This window comes from Hippocampus zosterae, chromosome 5 (genome assembly GCF_025434085.1).
Source record: "Hippocampus zosterae strain Florida chromosome 5, ASM2543408v3, whole genome shotgun sequence".
NCBI classification, from domain to species: Eukaryota; Metazoa; Chordata; class Actinopteri; order Syngnathiformes; family Syngnathidae; genus Hippocampus; species Hippocampus zosterae.
Window position 1 is genome coordinate 12,967,146 of NC_067455.1, and position 22,837 is coordinate 12,989,982.

General features: G+C 41.6%; 3 protein-coding genes across 12 annotated transcripts; 2 read left to right on the forward strand and 1 right to left on the reverse strand.

The window, feature by feature from the left end:
* The first annotated feature begins 1,962 nt into the window (after window positions 1-1,962).
* LOC127601476 (TYRO protein tyrosine kinase-binding protein-like) lies at window positions 1,963-6,619 on the forward strand. 4 transcript variants are annotated; one of them, XM_052066760.1, is made up of 8 exons: window positions 2,000-2,041; window positions 2,940-3,011; window positions 3,163-3,183; window positions 5,081-5,757; window positions 5,829-5,843; window positions 5,954-6,046; window positions 6,137-6,189; window positions 6,268-6,411. In XM_052066760.1, the coding sequence occupies exons 4-8, from the start codon at window positions 5,574-5,576 to the stop codon at window positions 6,394-6,396; spliced, it is 474 nt and encodes a 157-aa protein (XP_051922720.1). In that variant the 5' UTR covers window positions 2,000-2,041; window positions 2,940-3,011; window positions 3,163-3,183; window positions 5,081-5,573; the 3' UTR covers window positions 6,397-6,411. The 4 variants fall into 4 exon arrangements, with proteins under 4 accessions (XP_051922723.1, XP_051922722.1, XP_051922720.1 ...); XM_052066763.1 differs by lacking the exons at window positions 5,829-5,843; window positions 5,954-6,046; window positions 6,137-6,189; window positions 6,268-6,411 and adding an exon at window positions 4,739-4,885 and having other exon boundaries at window positions 1,963-2,041; window positions 5,081-5,514; XM_052066761.1 differs by lacking the exons at window positions 2,000-2,041; window positions 5,829-5,843 and having other exon boundaries at window positions 2,940-3,183; window positions 6,268-6,619.
* A 2,346-nt stretch (window positions 6,620-8,965) lies between these two features.
* Window positions 8,966-14,280, reverse strand: LOC127601475 (uncharacterized). Of its 2 annotated transcripts, XM_052066759.1 has the most exons (11): window positions 14,145-14,280; window positions 11,662-11,694; window positions 11,519-11,571; window positions 11,386-11,418; window positions 11,186-11,233; window positions 10,924-10,983; window positions 10,741-10,797; window positions 10,610-10,651; window positions 9,757-9,833; window positions 9,522-9,666; window positions 8,966-9,055 (listed from the first exon to the last, which is right to left on the reverse strand). In XM_052066759.1, the coding sequence occupies exons 2-11, from the start codon at window positions 11,667-11,669 to the stop codon at window positions 9,018-9,020; spliced, it is 561 nt and encodes a 186-aa protein (XP_051922719.1). In that variant the 5' UTR covers window positions 11,670-11,694; window positions 14,145-14,280; the 3' UTR covers window positions 8,966-9,017. The 2 variants fall into 2 exon arrangements, with proteins under 2 accessions (XP_051922719.1, XP_051922718.1); XM_052066758.1 differs by having other exon boundaries at window positions 9,522-9,833.
* Window positions 14,192-22,424, forward strand: LOC127601473 (casein kinase II subunit alpha-like). Of its 6 annotated transcripts, none has more exons than XM_052066750.1 (15): window positions 14,192-14,291; window positions 15,037-15,128; window positions 15,300-15,381; window positions 15,499-15,627; window positions 15,700-15,811; window positions 15,906-16,007; window positions 19,384-19,434; window positions 19,530-19,589; window positions 19,685-19,768; window positions 19,856-19,966; window positions 20,055-20,156; window positions 20,239-20,339; window positions 21,578-21,726; window positions 21,841-21,930; window positions 22,012-22,424. In XM_052066750.1, the coding sequence occupies exons 4-15, from the start codon at window positions 15,527-15,529 to the stop codon at window positions 22,125-22,127; spliced, it is 1,179 nt and encodes a 392-aa protein (XP_051922710.1). In that variant the 5' UTR covers window positions 14,192-14,291; window positions 15,037-15,128; window positions 15,300-15,381; window positions 15,499-15,526; the 3' UTR covers window positions 22,128-22,424. The 6 variants fall into 6 exon arrangements, with proteins under 6 accessions (XP_051922710.1, XP_051922713.1, XP_051922715.1 ...); XM_052066753.1 differs by having other exon boundaries at window positions 15,305-15,381; XM_052066752.1 differs by lacking the exon at window positions 14,192-14,291 and adding an exon at window positions 14,481-14,631.
* The last annotated feature ends 413 nt before the right edge of the window (window positions 22,425-22,837 follow it).

Sequence of the window (22,837 nt, forward strand, 5' to 3'; positions counted from 1 at the left end):
AGAAATATGTAAATTCATCAAACATCGAAACACATTTTTTTTCCTATGCAAATGTGCCAAGTTGTTAAAGTGGGTTTGTTATAAATTCCGTGTTTCACGTTTTAAAACGCACTGCTTTGAGGACGCTTAGAAGCTCAGAGTCAGATTGATTAAAAGTATTTTAAAGGAACCTTGTGTCAAATGGCTGAGGAATGGGCGTGTCCAACCAACCCAAGCTGCAGCGTTTGATGCTTTGGGCCACATTATTTTAGTGGCTCACTTACAGCACCTTGCGGGCAGTAGTGGTAGCGCCCTGTATATGCTTCTAATTTCACAATACCACATTGTGACATTATAATACAATCGGCTACCTCAGTTCATCTATCCATCCATTTTCTAAATCCTCACGAGGGTCGTGGGAGGCTACCTCAGTGTTCATTAAAAATAACAGCAGGTTTTATTCCTAAAATGTATATTTATTATTGTAAGTCACAATAACGTGCAGTTTGAGCTTATTAGCAATGTGCCACAGTAGGGGGAGCACTTAAATAATAATTAACTTCAAATGTAATCCAGATAAAGGGGAATAGAAAATGTTCAATTGGTGGGGAGGGGGGCTGTACTAATTGATTACATGCAAATGCTATGTACTTACTGCAATTAGTTGGCAACTAGTTGAGGGTGTGCCCCACCTACTGCCCAAAAGACAGCTTGGATAGGATTCAGCATGCCTGCAACACTTCTGAGGATCAGCGGATTAGAAAATCGATTGGTGAATCGATGGATTTTACTTAAAAATGAAATATAACTGAAAGATTTGATGGGGAACAATTAATTTACTGCTCTATCTTTACTGGAAGTGGTATGTTTTTGGTTGTAAAATTGCGTTTTTGGTTATAAAATGGCTTTAGAGATGCCATGGGTTCAAGAGTTTGCTACACATCACACACTAGGTGGAGTTATGGGAGGAGGGGGTTTTGGAGGTTGGGGTGTGTTTTGGAGGTTGGGGTGTGCAGGGTGTGTGGGAGACATACTTGGCGCATACGCTCACAGACTGTCCAATGCCCATATGTCTCTACTACATCACACGGAATGTCAACATTATATCATATGAATTGGCTGAGCGCCAAGTAGACTATTTTTTTTCATCTGCAAGGGGCATTTCCACATGCTGGGGAATTTAAAGCGCTGACCATGAACAAGTATAGTCATTGGAATGGCATCAGGAGTTGGATTTTGAGTCATGTTTTTTTTTTTTAATCTGTCAGTTGTGACTCACTCGCGTGTGGTGTAAGGCAAGCATTGCTGCCGGGCAGTGCTGATCAACACTCATTCACTTTTGGTGCACTGGCTTCAAACATACTTTATCCATCCATCCATCCATTTTCTGATCCACTTATCCCAGCTGTCTTCGGGCAGTGGGCGGGGGACACCCTGAGCTGGTTTCCAGCCAATCACAGGAGTTTGGAGTCAGCGAGTCATCCCTGAAATGTCTTTTGGTTCAATATGTTCGGCTCTTAAGTGGAATACAGAAGAGGGAGGACATGACTCCCATTCTTGCCTACGTCCACTGATTGACTATGCATTTTAGAGTTCATTTTAAGATTCTGATTTGTTTTGAAAAATCAACATGGTCTCGTCCCGCCTTACCTCTCTGTGCTGCATTCCTGTCAGGTGCCTCTAAAATTCTCTGTAAAAAAAAGGTTAGATGAGACATTTAAAAAAAAAGGTTTTACTTTTGTGCAGTAGAGGCTGCATAGTTTTACTTTTACTTAAGTACAGGAGTTGAATCAGTATCTACTTTGAATAGAGACTTATCCCGCCTCCCTCCCACAAGAATTTATATTTGTAGTTGGACACCGAAAAGCAACACAGTAACACAAGACAGTACGAGTACAGATATGAATTCTTGTATGGACAGCGCCCTCCGCTGTTAAGAAAGAACCAGCCTTGAAGAAACTCAAAAAAAAGGGGTGGGAAAACGCAGGAGAGTGAAAAACGAGAGCTGCAGTTCGTTACATGCTTCATCTCTTGTTCGTGGATGGCACACACATTACCGCAGGTAAGAGAATATAAACTCACCCTTCCATATCGATAGAAAACTGTTTGTCGGCTGTTTGTGTGCATAATACATGTACATATACTGCATACAAAAAAAAACAGTGAATACATGCGCGTAATGGTCCATGAAATGTCAGCGTGCCTGAAAGAACCTTCATCATGCTATTTTAACCTTTCCGCAGTTAACTATAGGCATGCATATATATACAGTACATATATAGAGAGAGGGGTAGTGCTGTGAAATAGGATTTACTCCCTGCCTGATTTTTCTGTGTTCTTTGCATATTTATCACTACAACGTTTTCAGTTCATCAAACTGATTTTAATATCACATAGAGGCTACCCAAGGAAAGACAAAATGCATTTTCTAAATGCCAATTTAATTTCAGACCTCGCTGGCCTCAATTCAAGTCAGTGTTCATGACTCCACCATAAGAAATATACTGTCCAAAAAACATGGTAGAGTTCGCAGGTGAAAAACACTCTTGTCCAAAAAGAACACAAAGACTGTCTCACATTTGCCAAAAGACATCTTGATGATTCTCAAGACCTTTGGAAAAAAAAATTCTGTGGACTGATGAGTAAAAAATTTCTCTTTTTGGAAGATGTGCGGCCGATTATGTCTGGGATAAATATGGCACATCATTTGATAAAAAAAAACATGCCAACAATGAAGCATGGTCGTGGTAGTGTGATGATCTGGGGTTGCTTTGCTAACTCAGGAGCAGGACAACTTACTGTGATTGATGGCACAATGAATTCTGCTGTCAACCAGAAAGTCCTGAAGGAGAACGTCCAACAATGCGTTTGATTTATACTCAGTGTATTATTCAGATTTCTATCTATCTACCTATCTATCTATCTATCTATCTTATTTGCTTAATTATTTTGTCTTTCAGAAAGTCCACAGCGAAGCGCAGGGACAATGGCATGCAGCAAATTATTTATCTTGTTATTCTGCGTACTTTGCAGTAAGTATTACCTACATTTCTTATCTGCGAGTTAGCTGTTCTTGTGCAGGAAGGAAAACCACAATCTACTACGGAAATAATGAGTGTCAAATGGTAAACTCCAAGCATAGAGGTGTCATGAATGTGTTGTGTTTCTTTTTCTCTGTTAAAGACCAGGCTGTGGCACAGAAAGGTAAGTTAACTCGAGAGGGCACACACAACTCAGCAAGACACTCACTACCCAAAACATTAGCTACACTTGCACCGTCAAATACAAGGTTTCCCAAATGTGCGGTCAGTGGTGGACAGTACAATTTACTTAAATACTATAAGTACAGTATTTGAAGATCTGTAACGTTTTTGTTTTAATTCATACACATTTCATTGACACCTACGAGAACTTGTTGAACCCAAGAGATGACATCGCCATGTTGTAATTTTTACTTCACGCACATGTGTGATAACTTGAATTCACAACCCCTATACATAAGTATAAGTCACATGCATTTATCATACATAGCTCGCACTTGCTCCAAATGAGCGTGGGTGCTTTCTCTAAAAGTGTGAATGCAGCTCTTGACAAAAAAAAAAAAATGTCCTTCAACAATCACCTCGGCAATGATCTACACACAACAACACATGTACGGTACTGTAATAATAAACCTCTCTAATATTGATGCATATAACAAGACTAGCTGGTTCGCCGCCCTCCGGGCGGCTCATCAGCTAGTTCCTGCGGAAGGCTGGTAAGGTGGGCCTTCGGCCCACAAAAGTGTTGTTGCTTGGTTCAACTTTTTGTTCATCTTCATTGCTTATCTCGAAAATAAAGAGATGTTTAGCTCTACTAAATAACTAACAATTTCATTGCAATGCTTGTGGGTAGACAACATTTTTTCGCTAAGATGCCGGCGCGATCATAGTGAGCCACTGCCTGAGCGGCGCAGTGGCGGCGCGGTGAAGTAGGTACGTTTTGAAAAGGGACAGACGGAAGGACAGACCGCGTGCGGGACGACGCGCAATATATATATAGAAGATATAGAAGAAGATATATAGATAGGGGTTGACTGCAGTGAAGGGTCACGTACCAGACTGTGTTGCAATGTAAATGTCAAGTGCCCACTTATCATCCGCAAGTGGAGATCTCCCTGCAGTTCCTTATAAACACATTTGTTTGCATGGACTTAAGCGATCCCCTTATGCTCCCGCCTTGTCGACCGTCTCCCTCTCCTGCAATTAATTTAAAGGGGAACCACTTTGATTAGCCATGAAAGGGAGCTGTGTTCAATCTCACAATGGTGTAAACGCCCATTTCCAAATGTGTATAAAATTTCCAAAAAAAGGAAAACTCCAACCGTGTGCACATTTAGACACTGGGCACAAAAATAGGGCCACTCAAGTTGTGAGTTGTGTTTTTTGTTTTTGTACATTATTGGTCAGGACTGAATGTTTTCTTTTTTTATGGGGGAGTAATGTGACAACAAATTACAATATCGTAGTAATATTGTTGGATTGCATCCCAATGATTTGTGTTTCTAATACACTATATGGTCATTTATCCTCTCTCGAAATAAGCCCAAAAATTAGAAACATTTCCAAGTATGATGTAGTGCAGTTCTAAACCACACAGCAAAACTGCACCCAGTAAACATGGTGTGAAATGAATACCTCTCTGATCAGGCTTGATTCAACTTTTCCAGCCTTCACTTTTGCGCCCACTCACAATGTGTTATGGGTTGTCTACTCACCAGACAGCCCTGTTTCATGCTACACGATTGAGCCTGGCATGCTGGCAGGTATTATAAGTGCAGATGTGCTGTTGACCCTCATCATCGTCACCATCACCTACCGATGTGCCAGCAATCAGAGTAGCAAAAATCACAAACACAGAGAAAAGGGTAAGGCAATAGCACAATGTGTGTGTGTGTGTGTGTGCGTGTGCGTGTGCGTGTGTGTGTGTGTGTGTGTGTGTGTGTGTGTGTGTGTGTGTGTGTGTGTGTGTTCGTGCGTGTGTGCGCGCGCGCATAGGTGTTCCTGTAATGTTGACTCATTTATTCCCCGACCCCTTCCCTCCATGTGACATCTCTTCACAGACGATCACAAAGTGTATATGAATGTGAGGACCTAGAACAAGACCTGACTGTTTTTGGATGAGTTTTGTTTTTTATTTTTACCCAGAAACAAAACAAGCAAAAAATAAGCAGGCAGGGGTTTTTAAAAAAATCATCCTGAAATCAGAAAAATCATGTTATGTTAGACATCATTCACTACGCGATCTTTGGACCCATCGAAAAGAAAAATAAAGTCATTTTGTTTTTAACAATGTGAATAATGAAGTTGTAACGATGAAAGAATGCAGTTGTAATTTATGAGAAGTCATAATTTTTCTGTGGAACATGACTGCCCAAAGGACTGAATATTGTGACTATATTGTCATTACAGTTTTAGGCCTATACATCTATTGCTGATGCTATTATATCTGTGTCTCCATTAATTGCGACAAATTAAAAAAAGTAAATAAGTGAAATGTTATGCTGATCCTGCAATATGTGAGGAAACAAATTTTGTAAATGGTATCTTCTCTTCATGGACGCCCTCCTTCTCCTCCTCCAAAAACACAATCACATGTCCACACGTAAGCTTCCCTTCACTAAGTCTGCCTCATCCTCATCCTCTTCCTCTGGAAAATCACTTCTGATTGACAACATCTTTATGGATGAGACCACGCACTACATGAAGGACACTTTTTGTATTGCGAGTTCACTATTTGGTAAGTGCTGTGCTACATCCTTAAACTGTGCTCTACTTGTACAATAACCTGATCATGAAAATGTCTTGCAGGCTCTGGAAGACAAGGTACATTGGTTTTATTTGAGTCAGGGTGATGTTTTGCTTGACGTTTCAGTTATTTGTGTCTTTGGTAGAATGTGGCTCTTGTTATCTCATCAGCATGCATTCCATCATAGGCATTATTGTCTCTGATATCTTCTTGACCGTCTTCATTGTGGGCTCTGTTTTCTACTTGTTGACCCTCCTCAAGAAAAGGACAGAGCGGGCCGGTGAGCATTACACTTATAAATGCCTTTTTTGTTTGGTTGGTCGTTTTTTGCTATAAATCATTAATGTGCATATCTTTAATGGACTAACAGCAAAAATACATGCACAACCAGACCCAGAAGAGATAACAGAATCTCCCCATCAGGTATCACTTCTAATTTCATTTTCTTTTAGATTAAAAGAAAATAAATGGATGTCATGTTAATGTGCTCTTATTTTGTAGGAGTTGCATGGAATTCAATTCCATGCAACTCAATGTGTACAGTGTACACATCTGATTGTACAGTGTGTGTACTGTGATGGGTCCATGAGGCCTCATGAGGCGTGTCGACACACTGACACACTGTGTTGATACTGTGTCACTGACCACTGCCACCTGCTGGACCTTCAAGATCCCTGCAGCCAACCCACTTAACAGACTGAACTGACTGATAAATTGTTTTGTATATTGAACATATAAAATATACAATTCGGTAATAAATTGGCAAAAGGTGAAGGTAAGATATAAAAAAAGGAAAAGAAAATAGTCATCATCACAAATATGTGTTCAAAGGAGTAGAAAGAAGCAAAAAACCTACCCCGAGTCCTACTCCTTCTTATATATGAATTGATCATTTTTCTAAATAGGAAAGAAAGTCTAAATATCAACAAATGCTTTTACCCTTATGTATGCTGTACTCTCTTTAGAGGACATGTATATGTCGATTTTCTCATATTCATAATGGATGCTACATTTCATTAATATATTAAATAATCTCATCAATGTATTTCTGGTGTATTGCTATATTTCATGAGTGTATCGAATTTATCAGCTTAATTCTGAAGGTCAAATTTGAAAGCCAAATCGACATATACATGTGCTCTAAAGAGTATGTACTGTATATACAAACCTAATGTAAAAATGTATTAGTACAGCATACATAAGGGTAAAAGCATTTGTTGATATTTAGACTTTCTTTCCTATTTAGAAAAATGATCAATTCATATATAAGAAGGGGTAGGACTCGGGGTAGGTTTTTTGCTTCTTTCTACTCCTTTGAACACATATTTGTGATGATTACTATTTTCTTTTCCTTTTTTTATATCTTACCTTCACCTTTTGCCAATTTATTACCGAATTGTATATTTTATATGTTCAATATACAAAACAATTTATCAGTCAGTTCAGTCTGTTAAGTGGGTTGGCTGCAGGGATCTTGAAGGTCCAGCAGGTGGCAGTGGTCAGTGACACAGTATCAGCACAGTATCAACACAGTGTGTCAGTGTGTCGACACGCCTCATGAGGCCTCATGGACCCATCACTAGAAAAAACACTAACTCGAAGTGCGGAACTCCAAAAAATGCCTGGAAATCACGAGGAACAAACACAACTAAGACAGGAAACAAAACATGACAGGAGCACACGTATGCTCACATACTCACAGCTCACAATGACCCAACAAAGACTGGTAGAAACTCAGGGAACTAAATACAAGCTAAGTGACGAGACAACGAGAAACACCTGGACAACACACAAAGGGTTGAGGAAGCTAATTGGTTACACAGAAGGAACACTGATAACGAGAACAGGTGGCAAAAAAAGGGCACATGAGGAATCAAAACCAAACATAACCAGATCGAAACATAGCAGTTCCATTGCATTAACTTAATGCATTGTTCCATTGTGTGTTGCTAATTCTCATGTCCTGTTTTGCTCTCGTGAATAAAATGATGTGTGCTACAACTAAGGTTCATTGATAACAAATCATATTATCCATCCATTCATTTTCTCATCCGCTTATCCTCATGAGGTCCACGGGCGTGCTGGAGCCTATCCCAGCTGTCTTTGGGCGGTTGCCAGCCAATTGCGGGGCACACATAAACAAGCATTCACGTTCACAATCACACCTAGGAACAATTTAGAGTGTTACATTAACCTGCGGCAGCCCGGTAGTCCAGTGGTTAGCACGTCAGCTTCACAGTGCAGAGGTACCGGGTTCGATTCCAGCTCCGGCCTCCCTGTGTGGAGTTTGCATGTTCTCCCCGGGCCTGCGTGGGTTTTCTCCGGGTGCTCCGGTTTCCTCCCACATTCCAAAAACATGCGTAGCAGGCTGATTGAACACTCTAAATTGTCCCTAGGTGTGAGTGTGAGTGCGAATGGTTGTTCGTTTCTGTGTGCCCTGCGGTTGGCTGGCAACCGATTCAGGGTGTCCCCCGCCTACTGCCCGAAGACAGCTGGGATAGGCTCCAGCACCCCCGTGACCCTAGTGAGGATCAAGCGGCTCGGAAGATGAATGAACATTAACCTGCCACGCATGTTTTTTGAATATGCGAGGAAGTCGGAGTACCCGGAGAAAACCCACGCAGGCACGGGGAGACCATGCTAAATCCACACAGAATGGCCGGAGCCGGAATCAAACCCTTCACCTCTACGCTGTGCGGTGGGCGTGCTAACCAGTCGGCCAGCGTGCCACCTAAATTATATCATTGTATAATTCGTAACTAAAGACAGACACTAAATAAAAGGTTTGCACCATTTTGTCCCTTATGCTTTTATTTTTCAGGCAAGTTGCATTTTATTAAAGATTACTGAAAACATATTAAGTATCAAGGTAAAAAAAAAAAATCATCAAAACTGTTCTCTTCGCTTACACTTTTGAATACATGACATTTGTAGGCCAAACAGGAAGGAATCAAAAGTTCATTTTGTCCAGACTGCTTGTCTTCCTCTATTCTTTGTACTACGACCAAATTTGTACACCTTTTTAAAGACTACTGTCGCACAAGTCTTTAAGATAAAGAAAAATCACCCAAACCAATTTTTGAAGGAAAAAAAGCCATCAAAAGTCATCAACTTTGGTTCACTCGGCCCCCTGCAGTTCAGTTCCCGCTGCGTGACCATGTGAATGTGAGCGTGAATGCTTGTCTGTCTCCAGATGTCTCCCCGTGATTGGCTGGCAACCAGTCCAGGTTGTCGTCTGCCTTTTGTCCAACTCAGCTGGGAGAGGCTCCGACTTCCTGCATCACTGAACCTAAATAGGATATTTCAGAAAATCTGCATAATTGTACATGTACAATTCACTGTATTATTTGTGATTCGCAATTTTAAATGACATGTTCCATTGAATTTGATTTTTTTTCCTCTCCTGGTGACTTGAAAAGTTCCAAAGAAGTACAAATCTAAATGTGGGTAACATTTGGAATCAGCTGATTCACTGACTGTGAGTCAACCGGCGGGTGCGAGTGAGTCAACAAAATATAGGAACAATTAGACTCAGCACTGCATTCACAAACGTTAATTAACAAGCAACTTTTACGCAAATGAAACGGCAGGAGGTTACATTTAAAAATATGTCAAGGACTTGGATGTAGTCAGAATGCACACCGACTTATTGAATGGCTGTTTCAGAATTGACGCATTCTCTTGTTTCCGAGGGAATATTGAGTTAAAGTACTCAGACCCTTCACACTATTGTCTTCCATGGCATTTAAACTCACCGTCATTGTCTATTTCTTGGACGATCGCAGCAGGTGTCATCTCCAAACTGCGCCGCTCCGCCAGTTCTCTGCTTGTGTCTAACGAGTGGGCTCCTTCAGCAGATTTTTTCCTCTGGAAACTGCTGCCTTGGACAGACACCATGCTCTGCACGTTCACACAATCGGTAACTTCCTCCTCATTGTTCAAATTGGCATCTTCTCCACTTTGTTGATCTTGAGCTCGTGCCCTGCTCACAGGCATTGCTCCCATTTGTCTGCCAGGGGAAGCTTCAGCTTCTCCCTTTGTTCGAGGAGCCTCATCACTGTCAAGATCTTTGGAAGCATTGATAAAATATTGATTTCCAGCCCTTGAGGTACAAACGACACCACAATAATAATGATCTTATCTCAACTGAGACAATTCCTTCTATACTATTGGAAACTTCCCAGTGATCTTAGACACTCAATGATTTGCAGTTGATTTTTTTTCTTTTAATTGTAGTAACAGTTTCATATCAGACCACATCTACGAACTCAATTATGTTCATTAATTTGGTTGTATTACAAAGACTTTTGGTGAATCTTTAAGTTCACTTTCCCATGTTTATTTATTTCATTTATGTTCATTGTTTGCACATCCACCTCACAATACAAAGATTGAGGGTTCGAAGCTACGCTCTGGCCTTCCTGTGTGGAATTTGCATGTTCTCCCCATGCCTGTGTGGGTTTTCTAGGGGTACTCCGGTTTCCTCCCACATTCCAAAAACATGAATGGCAGGCTAATGGAACGCCTTAAATTGTCCGTAGGTGTGATAGTGAGCGACAATGGTTGTTCGTCTGTGTGTGCCCTGCCAATGATTGGGAAACAGTTCAGGGTGCAACCCGCCTATTGCCCGAAGACTGCTGGGATAGCCTCCTGCACGCCCGCGACCCTTGTGAGGATAAGTGGATTAGAAAATGGATGGATGGATGTTCATTACTATAGATTAATTTGCAATTTTGAATATTAGAATGTCGTTGTTCATTCCATTCTCAAGGGAAGTTTCCAATTTGAGTTAATTTATAAGGTGTATACTTTATAACTATTTAATTATTATTTAAACTCCTACCTTTGCTTTCCCCTCCAAGACTTGAATCAGACACAGCGAGTTCTGCAATATTAATAATTGTTACAACTTAATCCAGAGTAGAACACTGTTTTAAACATGTCTCATATATTTAAAAAATTGTTACCACACACCGTCACCTGCAATTGTATCTTGGTTGGCACTCTCAAAAGACTGATCCTCGGAAAGATCTGTGAATAAATGTTGCAAAAAAAAGTAAAGTCAATGATGGTGTACTTTTTTTCAATATTACCTTCTTACTGATTTGTCAAGAGGACAAATTTAATCTATACCTTCTTTTTTATGTATTACAGTACCTTCAGAATCTTGTTCAGAATCTTGTTCTTTCTCTGTTTCACTTGGAGGGTTTCTGTGCCCTGCAAAAGCAGATGACGTATATACTCATAATTAAAAAAAAAAAAGAACTCACGTTCCATCATGTCACAGGCATAACAAAAAATAATAAAGATGATACTGTTTTGATTTTGCTCAAAGTGTGTAATTCTTTTGACTGACTTATCATCGGTTATTATTTGTCCTTATTCTAATCATCTGTTGATTATTCACGGCGTCACACACCTGTGTCAATTGCAGGTACGGTCTTTCTCGTGGGTTTGCTAAGCACATCTACAACAGCAGTGATGAACATTTCATGTTTAGTGTTAACTGTGTTCTGGCGATTCAAAATACTGAATAATACTAAATACTGTGAAATAAAATAAAAGGAAGACGATAACAATAACTGTTGTACGGTGAAAATCTGGCATGAATATTCTCACCATTCAAAAAGGTTACCACATTTTCTCTTCGAGCTACAAAAAAAAAACAATAATAAACACACAGAAGAAACAGTTCTTGTAGTTGCAAGATAGCAGATGAACAACTCTTTCTTGTATGCTCAAATTGGCTCACCTCTGATTGGAGCTGCTGTAGCAAGCGGAAGGAGCATCAGCCAACATATGACACTGAAAATAGTGAGAGTTCAAAGTGTTTGTGTAAGTGCCTTTCAATGCCGTGTTCTGCCGGAAATAAAACATTAATATATGAAAACTCACAGCCTCATGGTTGACGTCGGTGTCCAGCAGCCACTGTGAGGAGTCAGAATTGCAAATGAGGCTTTTTATTGACGGCGTCTTGTTCTACTCCCACAGGCCTTTGCCCTTTAATGAAAGACTCTGACCTGACTCAATTGTCTTTGTTTGACAGAGCATGGCTTGACTGGGCAAAGGGAGCTTGCAAAGTTGACAAAGCGCTATTCACAGTATCAATCAAATGTCTTGTCTCGAGTGGTCATATGTGGATAATTATCAGGGAAATGCCCCTGGCTGTTTTTTTTTCATTCACTAAAGTATCGTCTAACCGCATATTATTCCTTGTTACAGCTCCAGTGTCACGATTGTAAACAGATGTGACCACTGCCAAAACAAAAGGTCTTCTTCACAGGTAACTTAATGGGCATTCACCAATGGTAAGAAATTGCAAAGTTCAAATACTTCTTAACTTTAATTAACTAGACCTTTCAGGTGTCTGTACTTTAAGATAAGATAAAACCTTTATTAGTCTCGCAATGGAGAAATTCCCAATTCACAGCAACAAGGTTATGAAAGGAAGAAGTAGACAAACAAAATATAGGAGCTGCTGGAAAGGCAGCCACTCTCGCGGCGCCATTTTAAAGTCAAAATAACAAAAATAACACAACACAACACATAGGACACAGACAGTCGTGCAATCTTCACCAATTTTCTGTATATACTTTGTTGTCTGAAGCAGTTATAGATGAAAGAGGAGAGGATCAAAGTGTCCTTTCACCAGTGGATCAGAGACGTCATGCTGAAAATGTGAACACGTCTGCTACAAGCTAAGTTTTGAAAGCAAACACGAAGCTGAAGAGATTAGTTCACTTCTCCTGTCCCTGTCTTTTCTTGACGATTTAGTTTTCAGCCAACTAGTAATTTTTTTTTAAACTCAAGGATTTGCACTACCACTGAACAGCTTGTGAGTACTTTTGCCACCTCTGAGATAAGATATCCTTTATTTGTCCTACACTGGGGAAATATACAGCCTCCAGCAGCAAGAATGTAGGTAAAAAGAAGAAAGAAGAAAAAACAAACAAACACCATTCAATTAAGTGCAATATACATACAAAATGGATAAATCACAGTGCTATTTACAATTTTAGAATTATTATTATTATTGTTGTTATTTTTATTCAGCAGCCTGACAGCAGTCGGTAGGAACGAGCGTCGGTATCTCTCCTTCTTGCAGCGCGGGTGTAACAGTCTCTGGCTGAAGGAGCTACCAAGTGCTGTCAGGGCGGGCTGGAGGGGGTGGGAGGGACTGGCCATCATAGCTTTTAGCTTAGTTAGCATCCTTCTGTTGCCCACCTCCTCCAGAGTGTCAAGGGAGCAACCCAGGACAGAACTGGCCTTCCTGACCAGTCGCTCCAGTCTCTTTCTGTCCCGGGCTGAGATGCTGCCTGACCAGCAGACAATGCCATAATGGATGGCCGAGGCCACTACCGAGTTATAGAAGGTCTTAAGGAGCGACCCCTGAACCCCAAAAGACCTCAGTTTCCTGAGTAGGAAGAGTCCGCTCTGTCCTTTCCTAATCAGGGTGTCCGTGTTTGTAGACCAGTCCAGTTTGTTGTTCAGAAGAACACCTAGGTACTTGTAGGAGGTCACCCTCTCCATGTCCATACCCTGGATGTTCATCGGTGCTCGTGAGGACTGTTTCCTGCATAAATCCACAACCAACGACTTAGTTTTCCTAGGGTTGATCTGGAGGAGATTCTGCTGGTACCAGTTCACAAAGTCCTTCGTCAGTCCCCTGTACTCCTGATCGTCCCCCTCTGTAATGAGGCCAACAATCGCAGACTCATCGGAGAACTTCTGAAGGTGGCAGTTTGGAGTGGCGTGTCTGAAGTCCGAGGTGAAGAGGATGAACGGGAATGGAGCCAAAACAGTCCCCTGCGGCGCTGCACTGCTGCAGAGAAGCCTGTCCGACTCACAGCTCTGCAACCTCACGTACTGCGGGCGATTTGTTTGATTGTTGATAAAATATAAAAAAGATAGTGACATTATATGAGCATTTGTAATGATTTAATGTGGTGATTCGCAACCAAAGTGTTGGTAGAGATCAAGAGTGTTGTGGGAATTATTTTGCCCCAAAATTATTATTAGTTCATTATAAATACATCTTGGTTCATTTAACTTTGCCAGTGTTGTGACAGACAAAAGCTATTCCATGAGGTGTCAGAATGTGTAAAAGACCTGTGGATGTTGCAATTTATAGAAGATAATAAGTCAGGGGTTCTTGTGAGTACATCAGCTCTGTGGTCAACTGAACAGGCCCAAATTTCACCCGAAATTTGTGAAGAAATTGAGGGGAGCTCATCATTATTTCACCATTAAAACATTTGGTCACCTTTTTATAGGTACCTTGCCTCAATAAGGTTTGGGAAATACTGGTTAAATGACGGTGTGTGATATCCATAATAAAAAACAATTCTAATTATGTAGCCAAGAGGAAATATGTTCACCTTCAATGTGACCTGTTGTTGGCGGATGTGTCCCCAAAAAAGTCTTGGGGAAAAAGAAAAGGGAGAGCGCCCCCTGCCGCCAACGGCGCCCGAGCTAAGCTCCTGATCCCAAGCATCGCCATATTGATGTCCCAGCAACGCTGAGAGGTAATGGTTTTTAACCACGAATCGTCCTTAGTTTGTAACCGCCGTTGACCGTTCCACGTTCCGGGGGCGGCCGGGACCACGTAGCGCAGTCTCGCTACCTCTCTGCGGCTACATTCGTCTTCGCGGGGTGTGTTTTTAAGGCGTTGTCAGCCTCGCCATCCAAACAGGCTATTCACTCCCCCATGAGCCTGTTAGCTTAGCACTTTTTTAGCTCTAGGAAATGGCATTTTTCGAAGCTTGTGGTTCGTCTAAACATAAACGATAATCATATAAATCGGCGATTTGCCTCTCCCGGTGCCAAAGATGGAATTTGTCGCGAGCTCGCGCCCTTGTGGCGTTGGTATGTTCTGTTAAGTGTGACTTGCAACCGGCTTTAGCCTCTCCACTTGACGAGCTAATGCTATCTTGTTAGCAGCCCGGCCAGCTAGCCGGCTTGCCCCGCGAAGCTGAGCTGAGCTAAGCTAATGTTAGCTTCTTCGCTGCATTGCACTTGTGCAGGCCGTTGAAAAAAGGGGTTCCGGCATGCACCCGCCGCGTTCGTTAAAGCTTGAAGCGGGCAAATTAGCCACATCCCCACGAAGCTCTTTGACATCTGATCACAGCATTCGGGTGGATTGATTGCTTGGCTACATCAAAGATATTAATCGTATTAGCCATAATGGGTGGCGTGCGTTAGCTTAGTTTGCCTTATTGACAGCATTGATTGGAATCAACCTACTTTGTCCCCCCCACTCCCCCCTTACAGGAGGTATTGTGTGGTTGTTGCCCCCAGTGATGACTGTATTGAACCCCGCACGTCCTGATTAAACTGGTTGGATGCCCCCATTTAACATCCAGGTGAATTGACTTTACAGGACTGCACATCCATTGATAATGTTACAGCCTTATTATTATTACAGTCACGGAAGAAACTCTTGACCAACTTCTTTTGTGACTCCTTGTTTTGTGTATTGGTTCCACTTGTCTGTCTATGATTTTAAAATATGTCTTGTCATATCTGCTTGCCAGCGTAGCTCTCAAACTTTAGAGGCCTCTCAACCAATCTCGTTTAGATTCATCTGTCACCACCTTCCTGGAGGAAACCTGCCAGGTATTGTCATCTTTTACTCAGTGAGAAAATATTCCAAATATGTACATGCAATCTTCTACTGTACTTGTTGAGGGAGTGTACACTTCCCCGATATTGTTGCTGCTTGTCTTATTTTAGGACATTTCGAGAAGCTTCTCTGTAGAATATGTCTGGCCCTCTTCCAAGCCGCTCTCGAGTTTACCCCGATGTAAACACACAGAGACCTCGGGAATACTGGGATTATGAGTCCCATGTTGTTGAATGGGGGTAAGGCATATGTGCGCCGTGAAGTATTTGCTTGTTGGTTGTGGCAATAATTTCCACATTGTCATCTTACAGAAACCAGGACGACTATCAGCTAGTCAGAAAACTCGGTCGAGGCAAATATAGCGAGGTTTTTGAAGCTATAAACATCACAAACAATGAAAAAGTGGTTGTCAAAATACTAAAGGTATGGCAGACATCAGGTTCTGGACAAGTACTGTCGCAAATATATGTTGTGAGTGTTTTAGAAGTCCATCATTGTTCCTCTCCTCTTTTCAAAGCCGGTGAAAAAAAAGAAAATCAAGAGAGAAATTAAGATCCTGGAGAACCTCCGGGGCGGCCCAAATATCATCTCACTGTTAGATATTGTCAAGGATCCCGTGGTATGTATTAGCACTCATCTCAATATTGTCCACCTCTATGTGTTGTGACACTTTCAATTTGGTCAACTTCCAAAACAAAACTTGGCACTGAAATTTCGACTAATTGGTTTGGCAGTCCAAACTTTTGCTATCATCACACCTTTATTTGCTGGACTGAAGATAATTTAATGAATATCTTACCATTATTAACTCACCTTAGTATAAAAGTGAACCATTATAGTATGAAATTATGGCAAATATACTTTACGTCAATGACAAAGGAAGAGGGGATAAAACAATGCATTCCCAATGTGCTCTGTGCATCTATTTTCACATCGTCACCCACTAATGCAACGGTTCAAATTCTACTCACACGTAACGTCCTAATCACATGTACATGAACACAAGTGATAAGCATATGGCGACCAGTGCAAGACGCTAACAAGACGCTAACAATAGTATAACCTCGGAGGGGTATACTCACTTTTTCTCTGTACGAGGTGTATGTGGATATACGGTGGAGTTGCGTTCCTGTGGCGGCAACGTACGGTAATCAGAATTTGTGCTGAAGTCGGAATGTGCTGTAGTCTGTTTCTAACCAATGCTTGCACAGTAGTGTAGCCATTATTAGAGTGAATGTGTTAATGAAAAACACTGCTAGACCACAAATGTAAAACATTCATATAAAAACCTTGAAGCATGGTGGAAACCGACCATGCCTTCCTGTGTTGTGTGCTCACATGACTGGTGAGTAATCTTTTACATTGCACATTGTTCAGAACCTCAAAACCTTGAATGTCAGGACCATCGTAAACCAAGGACCCCCTTTGCCCTTGGGGCAGAACGATTTAGAAAATATTCTAATTGTGGTTTGTTTCCTAAGTATCAATTTAATATGCAATTTTTTTTTCAAAGTGGATAATCTTTAGGCTTTCAACGGTGGATAATCTTTAGGCTTAAAAAAAAACGAAGTCAGATCTATTATACATTATAGGACACACAAATGTACCAAATATGTAACTTTTGTTGGTATACACCTATTCACATGAATTTAAATGGTACCATGTCTGGTTTGCGAAGCGCGTCTTTGTAAAAGTTGTATTTGTGCGGGAGTCGAAGAGTTGCATTCGCACTGCGGTTTTCCATGGCACACATGAGCACAGCATTGCACGCACACCAACGTAATGACGTCGCCCGCTCACGCAGGCTTTCACTCCTGCTAAAAATATGTTTCCGGTTTTGGAAACGAGCGAGACTGAAGTATATAGTAGCCATGCCTGCACTTCCTAACATTCTTTGGTTGAGTGTGGTGGGTGGACTTTCTGGTGCTGGCATCGGGCGGTGGCTGGCAACGTGCCTAGGTCCCCACCGTCGGTGCAGGGGTGACAGCGAGCACACTGCCAGCCACGGGAAACCTCCCTCTCAGCCATCCGTGCGGGTATTCCGGCTTCGACACTTGCCTGTGATTGACGCTAGTGCAGAAAGGTCCGTTTTTCCACGCCGAATCAAATCACGCTGTACCGTAATTTATATTCTCCAAGACGGCATAATTCTGCCACACAAGTGTGTCGTAAACAGAATTATGTACCGTGGACTCCTTCATACACAAGGTTTGACACCCTTGGAGTCACCTATTCATAAATATTTATTAATTACCCCCCCCCCCCCCTCACAATAATGCAATGTAGCTTTACCACTTCAACATATCCAACTTAATGTTTCATGAAATTGAATATGGAAACATGAACCGGACTTCTTAAACACTTTTGACGCTGATAGATAAATAAAATGTACACAAACAAAAATTAAGCTGACTACTCTCCAGTCATTAACTTCACACATGGTATGGTAGAGGTTAAGCTTATAGCGGCTTGAATGAAATACTGTCCAATTTCAACAAACCGGAAGTACCATCGTCAATTAAATGAGTAGTCACATCATTTTGTCCTCTGTTATCATTCATGAAATTGGATGATGCAACACCTGGCTAGATTTAGAGAAATTTAACCTCAATGTGACCGCTGACAACTTTACAGGGCGCCGCCATTTTCAAATCAGGGGGATGCACTTTGATTAGTCACGGCTCACGTATCACGCACGCTGTCGTGTTTGTGTGTGCTCAAACATCAGAGACACGTAAATGGAAGTCAGCCCCTGTACTTGACGTGGGCGGCACACATCAGACAGCTGTTGCAGTCCATCAGCACAGACATGTGTTGAACACCCAAACAGCTTTGCCCACCAACATCTGATGGTAGCTATACATCACCGGAATAGAGAAACAAAGATAGATGTCATTAATACTCTTAATCATTTCTCACTTGACCCATGATGATTTCTCAGGTTCGTTTACTACTCGTCATTTTTACTGTCGCATAACATGTTGTACAAAACAATCAACACAAACAGTTGCTCAGCGATTTGTGTACGACAACAGTGCGGAGCTTTCATGCTGCTTGCTAATTAGGCGTCATTTCATTTCACAATTTCTTGAGTCGGTGGCTCAACTGACTATATCCAGCACACATAAATACCTGTAATAATTGAACATTTCACATTTACTATTGTTGACCTCAACAGTTTTCTGAGCAGGCCAAGGAGGAACTATCAGTCTTGACACACCAAACACCACAGAATCATCCCTCACGATCATCTTTCTAAACTCTGCAAATCTGACCGTTGTGGTCTTTGAATGCAAGGCAGGGAATAGGCTCAATTTTTACTCTGTGCATATCCTGATTTAGACAACTTTGCATACTTCCCCATAACTACACTGGGTAATGTTCTGTTGAACAATCTTTCCATTAGAAAGTGTCACCGAGGGGAAAATGAAAGCACACAGTGAGTGCATACTTTGTTGGTGGCTCAAATTAGGTACTTCGATGATGCAAAGTCAACTTTTTTTGAGCTTTGAGTTATGTTAATATGCTAATTGCTCACCAGAAGCATCCCTCAAGAGGTGTTTTCCTCTATTCACCCATCTATGAGCATTCCTGCTCACAAAGCACCAGCTCATTCCTAAAAAACGATTGGGTCCTCAATCTTTTACAAAGAAGATCGAGTGTGCCACTCCAGTAGCTCCCCTGCAGACTAAACACGTGGCCCTTCCTCGAGCAGCCAGCGGGATGCCTGACAAGCATATTTGGGAAAGAGGTGCTTTCGTGTGTGACATGCGTCTTGCTTTCTGGTTGGAAAAATAGCCACCAAAATAACTCCTATTTCATTACATAACAATCGCCATTGTGCCGAAAGTTTTTATTTATTTAATAATTATATATGCCTATAGTTAACCGTGTAACGCTTAAAATATCATGATGAAGGTTCTTTCAGGCACGCGAAAATTACATGTACCATGCCGCGCATGTATTCACTTTGTGCTTCTTTTTTTTTCTCGCAGTCCCGTACCCCTGCTCTGGTTTTTGAACATGTGAACAACACAGACTTCAAGGTATGGCTCCACTGGCTTTTCATCTCATTCAAGAGCACAACAATCACCTGATACCAAACCTTTATGGGTTTTTCTTTCTTTTTGTTTTTTTACAGCAATTGTATCAAACCCTATCTGACTTTGACATACGGTTTTACATGTATGAAATCTTAAAGGTAAGTAACATTTGCAAGATGGTGGCGTTATTGATTTAAAAAAAAATTAGCACTGTGTCGATGTAATATTGACAGGTTACATTGCTGTTATTTAGGCTCTGGATTACTGCCATAGTATGGGCATTATGCACAGAGATGTGAAGCCACACAATGTAATGATCGACCACGAACACAGAAAGGTACTGGCTCACTTTGACGAAAAAATGCACCCAATTCAATGGTATTTGTTCAACTAATTTCTGATATGTTTTGTTGCAACTGTTCAGCTCCGCTTAATCGACTGGGGATTGGCTGAGTTCTACCACCCGAACCAGGAATACAACGTGCGTGTGGCCTCCAGGTACTTCAAAGGACCTGAACTACTGGTAGATTACCAGGTGAGGAGTACCACAATGGTCTTTAGTGTTTGTTTTTTTGTGGGGGCCAAATCATTGAAAACCATGACCCTTCTCTTGTTCTCTGCAGATGTATGATTACAGTCTTGACATGTGGAGTTTGGGCTGCATGTTGGCCAGCATGATCTTCCGAAAGGAACCTTTCTTTCACGGTCACGACAACTACGATCAGGTAAGGTGACAGCGGGCCTTGCCATACAATGCACTTTTTACAAGTGTAGTTGTCAGTTAATGACCTATCTATTTGTTGGTAGCTTGTGCGAATTGCAAAAGTCCTAGGAACGGAGGACCTGTATGACTACATTGACAAGTACAACATTGAATTGGATCCGCGGTTCAATGACATTTTGGGAAGGTAAGTGTCTTTTTTTTTTTTTACCATCTCATTCCTATTGTCACTTTATGTCAGGTTTTTTCTAGGGTATTTTTTTTGGGGGGGGGGGGCTGAACGTTAAGTACTGTTAATAAGTATTTCCAGTGTTCCCGCAGATCCTTAAAATGTCTCGAATACACTTAAGCGCCAATCCCGCTAACATTAAGATATCCTTTATTTGTCCCGCAATGGGGAAATTACAATTACATTATATTGAAAGCAGAAATTAAAAAATAAAAATAGCATCTTAAAACATCTATTTCATAATTAAAAAGAAGACAACATTACTAATTGTCAATCCTGTGAATTGCATTGTTTCACTGAACTAAGTGTTTTTGCATTTTGTGAGACACTTGAGCTTGTGCTTCACTGAGGATCTTATGATGCTCAGTGATGGCAGCGTGGCAATGTGATCAAGCTCTTACCTTTTCTTACATGGATGCTACTTTTTTTAAAATCTCATCTACTCCCTGAAATGCCTGCACATAGCCCCCCTCCTCACACCGCGGTACGTGCCCCCGTTTGAGAACCCTTCATCGAGACCAATGCGGCGGGTGCTCTTCTAACATACTGTATTTGAAATAGGAATGAATTTTTATCTATTTTAAACTTGAAGATACCCTATTTTTATGCAAATTAACAACCATACACTGATGTTAATTTTAAGAAAAAAATCTTTTCACAACTAGTTTTAAAAAGTTCGAGGTAGACTTGACCACCGTGTTTGTATCAAAGTGCGACGTCTGGCTATAATGAATGAATAATTATGCAAGCACGTTCCTCTCAGCCGATAACAGTATTGGCCCCTTTTCCACTGCATGCAGCTGGCATGGTTGTTCATGCAATTTACCTGTTTGTACTGTAAATTCCTATGCTTTGTCTCATGCCATTTCAAATTGTAAATCTTCGTCACGGGAATGTGGTTGGTTGTGTGCCATTGGAGGGAGAATGGATGTAAATTTTGAGTCTGATTCAAAAACGAAAATAAAAAATTTTGAACAAGGCATTGAACTCTGATCAACTCAGGAACAAGTTGTTTGTGTGTCATTGGCATGGCGACAAGTCCTGGTATATCCAAGCTGAACCAACTAAAACACGGTTGCCACTATGCTGAGTGTAGTGGTGCAGAGTCATAACAGTTGGGGGTCTACCGGTGGGGGGCCTCTGGTATAACGTGACCTTTTTTTTGTATTTCCTTCCTATGCGTTTCCCTTCTTTAGACACTCTCGTAAAAGGTGGGAGAGGTTTGTACACAGTGAGAACCAGCACCTGGTAAGCACAGAGGCTCTGGACTTCCTGGACAAACTGCTGCGCTATGACCATCAAGCCAGGCTGACAGCCAAAGAGGCCATGGATCATCCATACTTCTGTTAGTGTGCCCCTTTTTTTGTTGGACTGTTCTGCATCACTTGCATCAGCTGGCCTAAACAGGATCTGCGTGTACTAGCTGCATCTTGTGACATGAACTCCATCTTCGTTCTAGATCCCATCGTCAGAGATCAGGGAAGGGGAGCCACTCCTGGAGGGATGGCGGCCAGCTCAGCACCAGTCAGCTCCTCAAGTATGATGGCTGGTAGGTTGTAGTATCCCCAATGCGGAATAGACCCCGTGGTCCGAGCCCCTACGAGTAAGCAAGCTTCTTTGTGTGTCCCAGGCATCAGCTCAATGACCTCCTCACAGCCGCTGGCAAACATCGCTGGATCACCAGTCATCTCCGCCCCCAACACTCTGGCCACACAAGTCCCTACAGCCACTGGGGCCCAGCCCTGAGGGACCCCTCGCCCATCCTTGTTGCCCCTCGTCCCGTGTTTGTGTGTGCTCATGGCCACATCCTGCCTAGTTTTCACTGTGGCCCCCGCGCCACGGTTCCCCTTTTTATGTCGACAATAACAAAGATGATTTAAATTGCTTTTCACATTCATTTATATTTTGACACCTGGACATAGCAGAACATGTATTGTTACACCTGTCAGGATTATTAGAATTAATTTGGGTGTGTTGACAATTCTAATAAGATGTAGACATGAAGAGAATGGATAATAAAATTTATTTTGTATGTTCCAAATATACAGTCTTGCTTGAAACTGTTTTGATGCGGAAACCTGCTGTACGACACTGTGAACCTCCCCACGACTTCACACGACAGTCAGGACTCTGGTGTACTCAGTGCTGTGCACACACACAACACACACATCGCCATGTGCAGGAGTTGTCGGTCTTTTGAAGTTGTTAGTTGCTATTATTCAAGAATTGGACTTTTGTAGATATTCTACAGTAACTGTCAGGTTGCATGCACCCAATGCTGAATATCACAGGGTCGATAGTTTGCCAATTTCATGTTGCGTTCACTTCTGTACGTGTATGTATGTGTTCATGTTTGTTTTTTTATGAAGTCTCTTACAAATGATTTTGATGACATAGACAATTTTGTAACTTTTGGTTTTATGCTGGGAAGAGTCATCACCTTCAAAAAATAAACA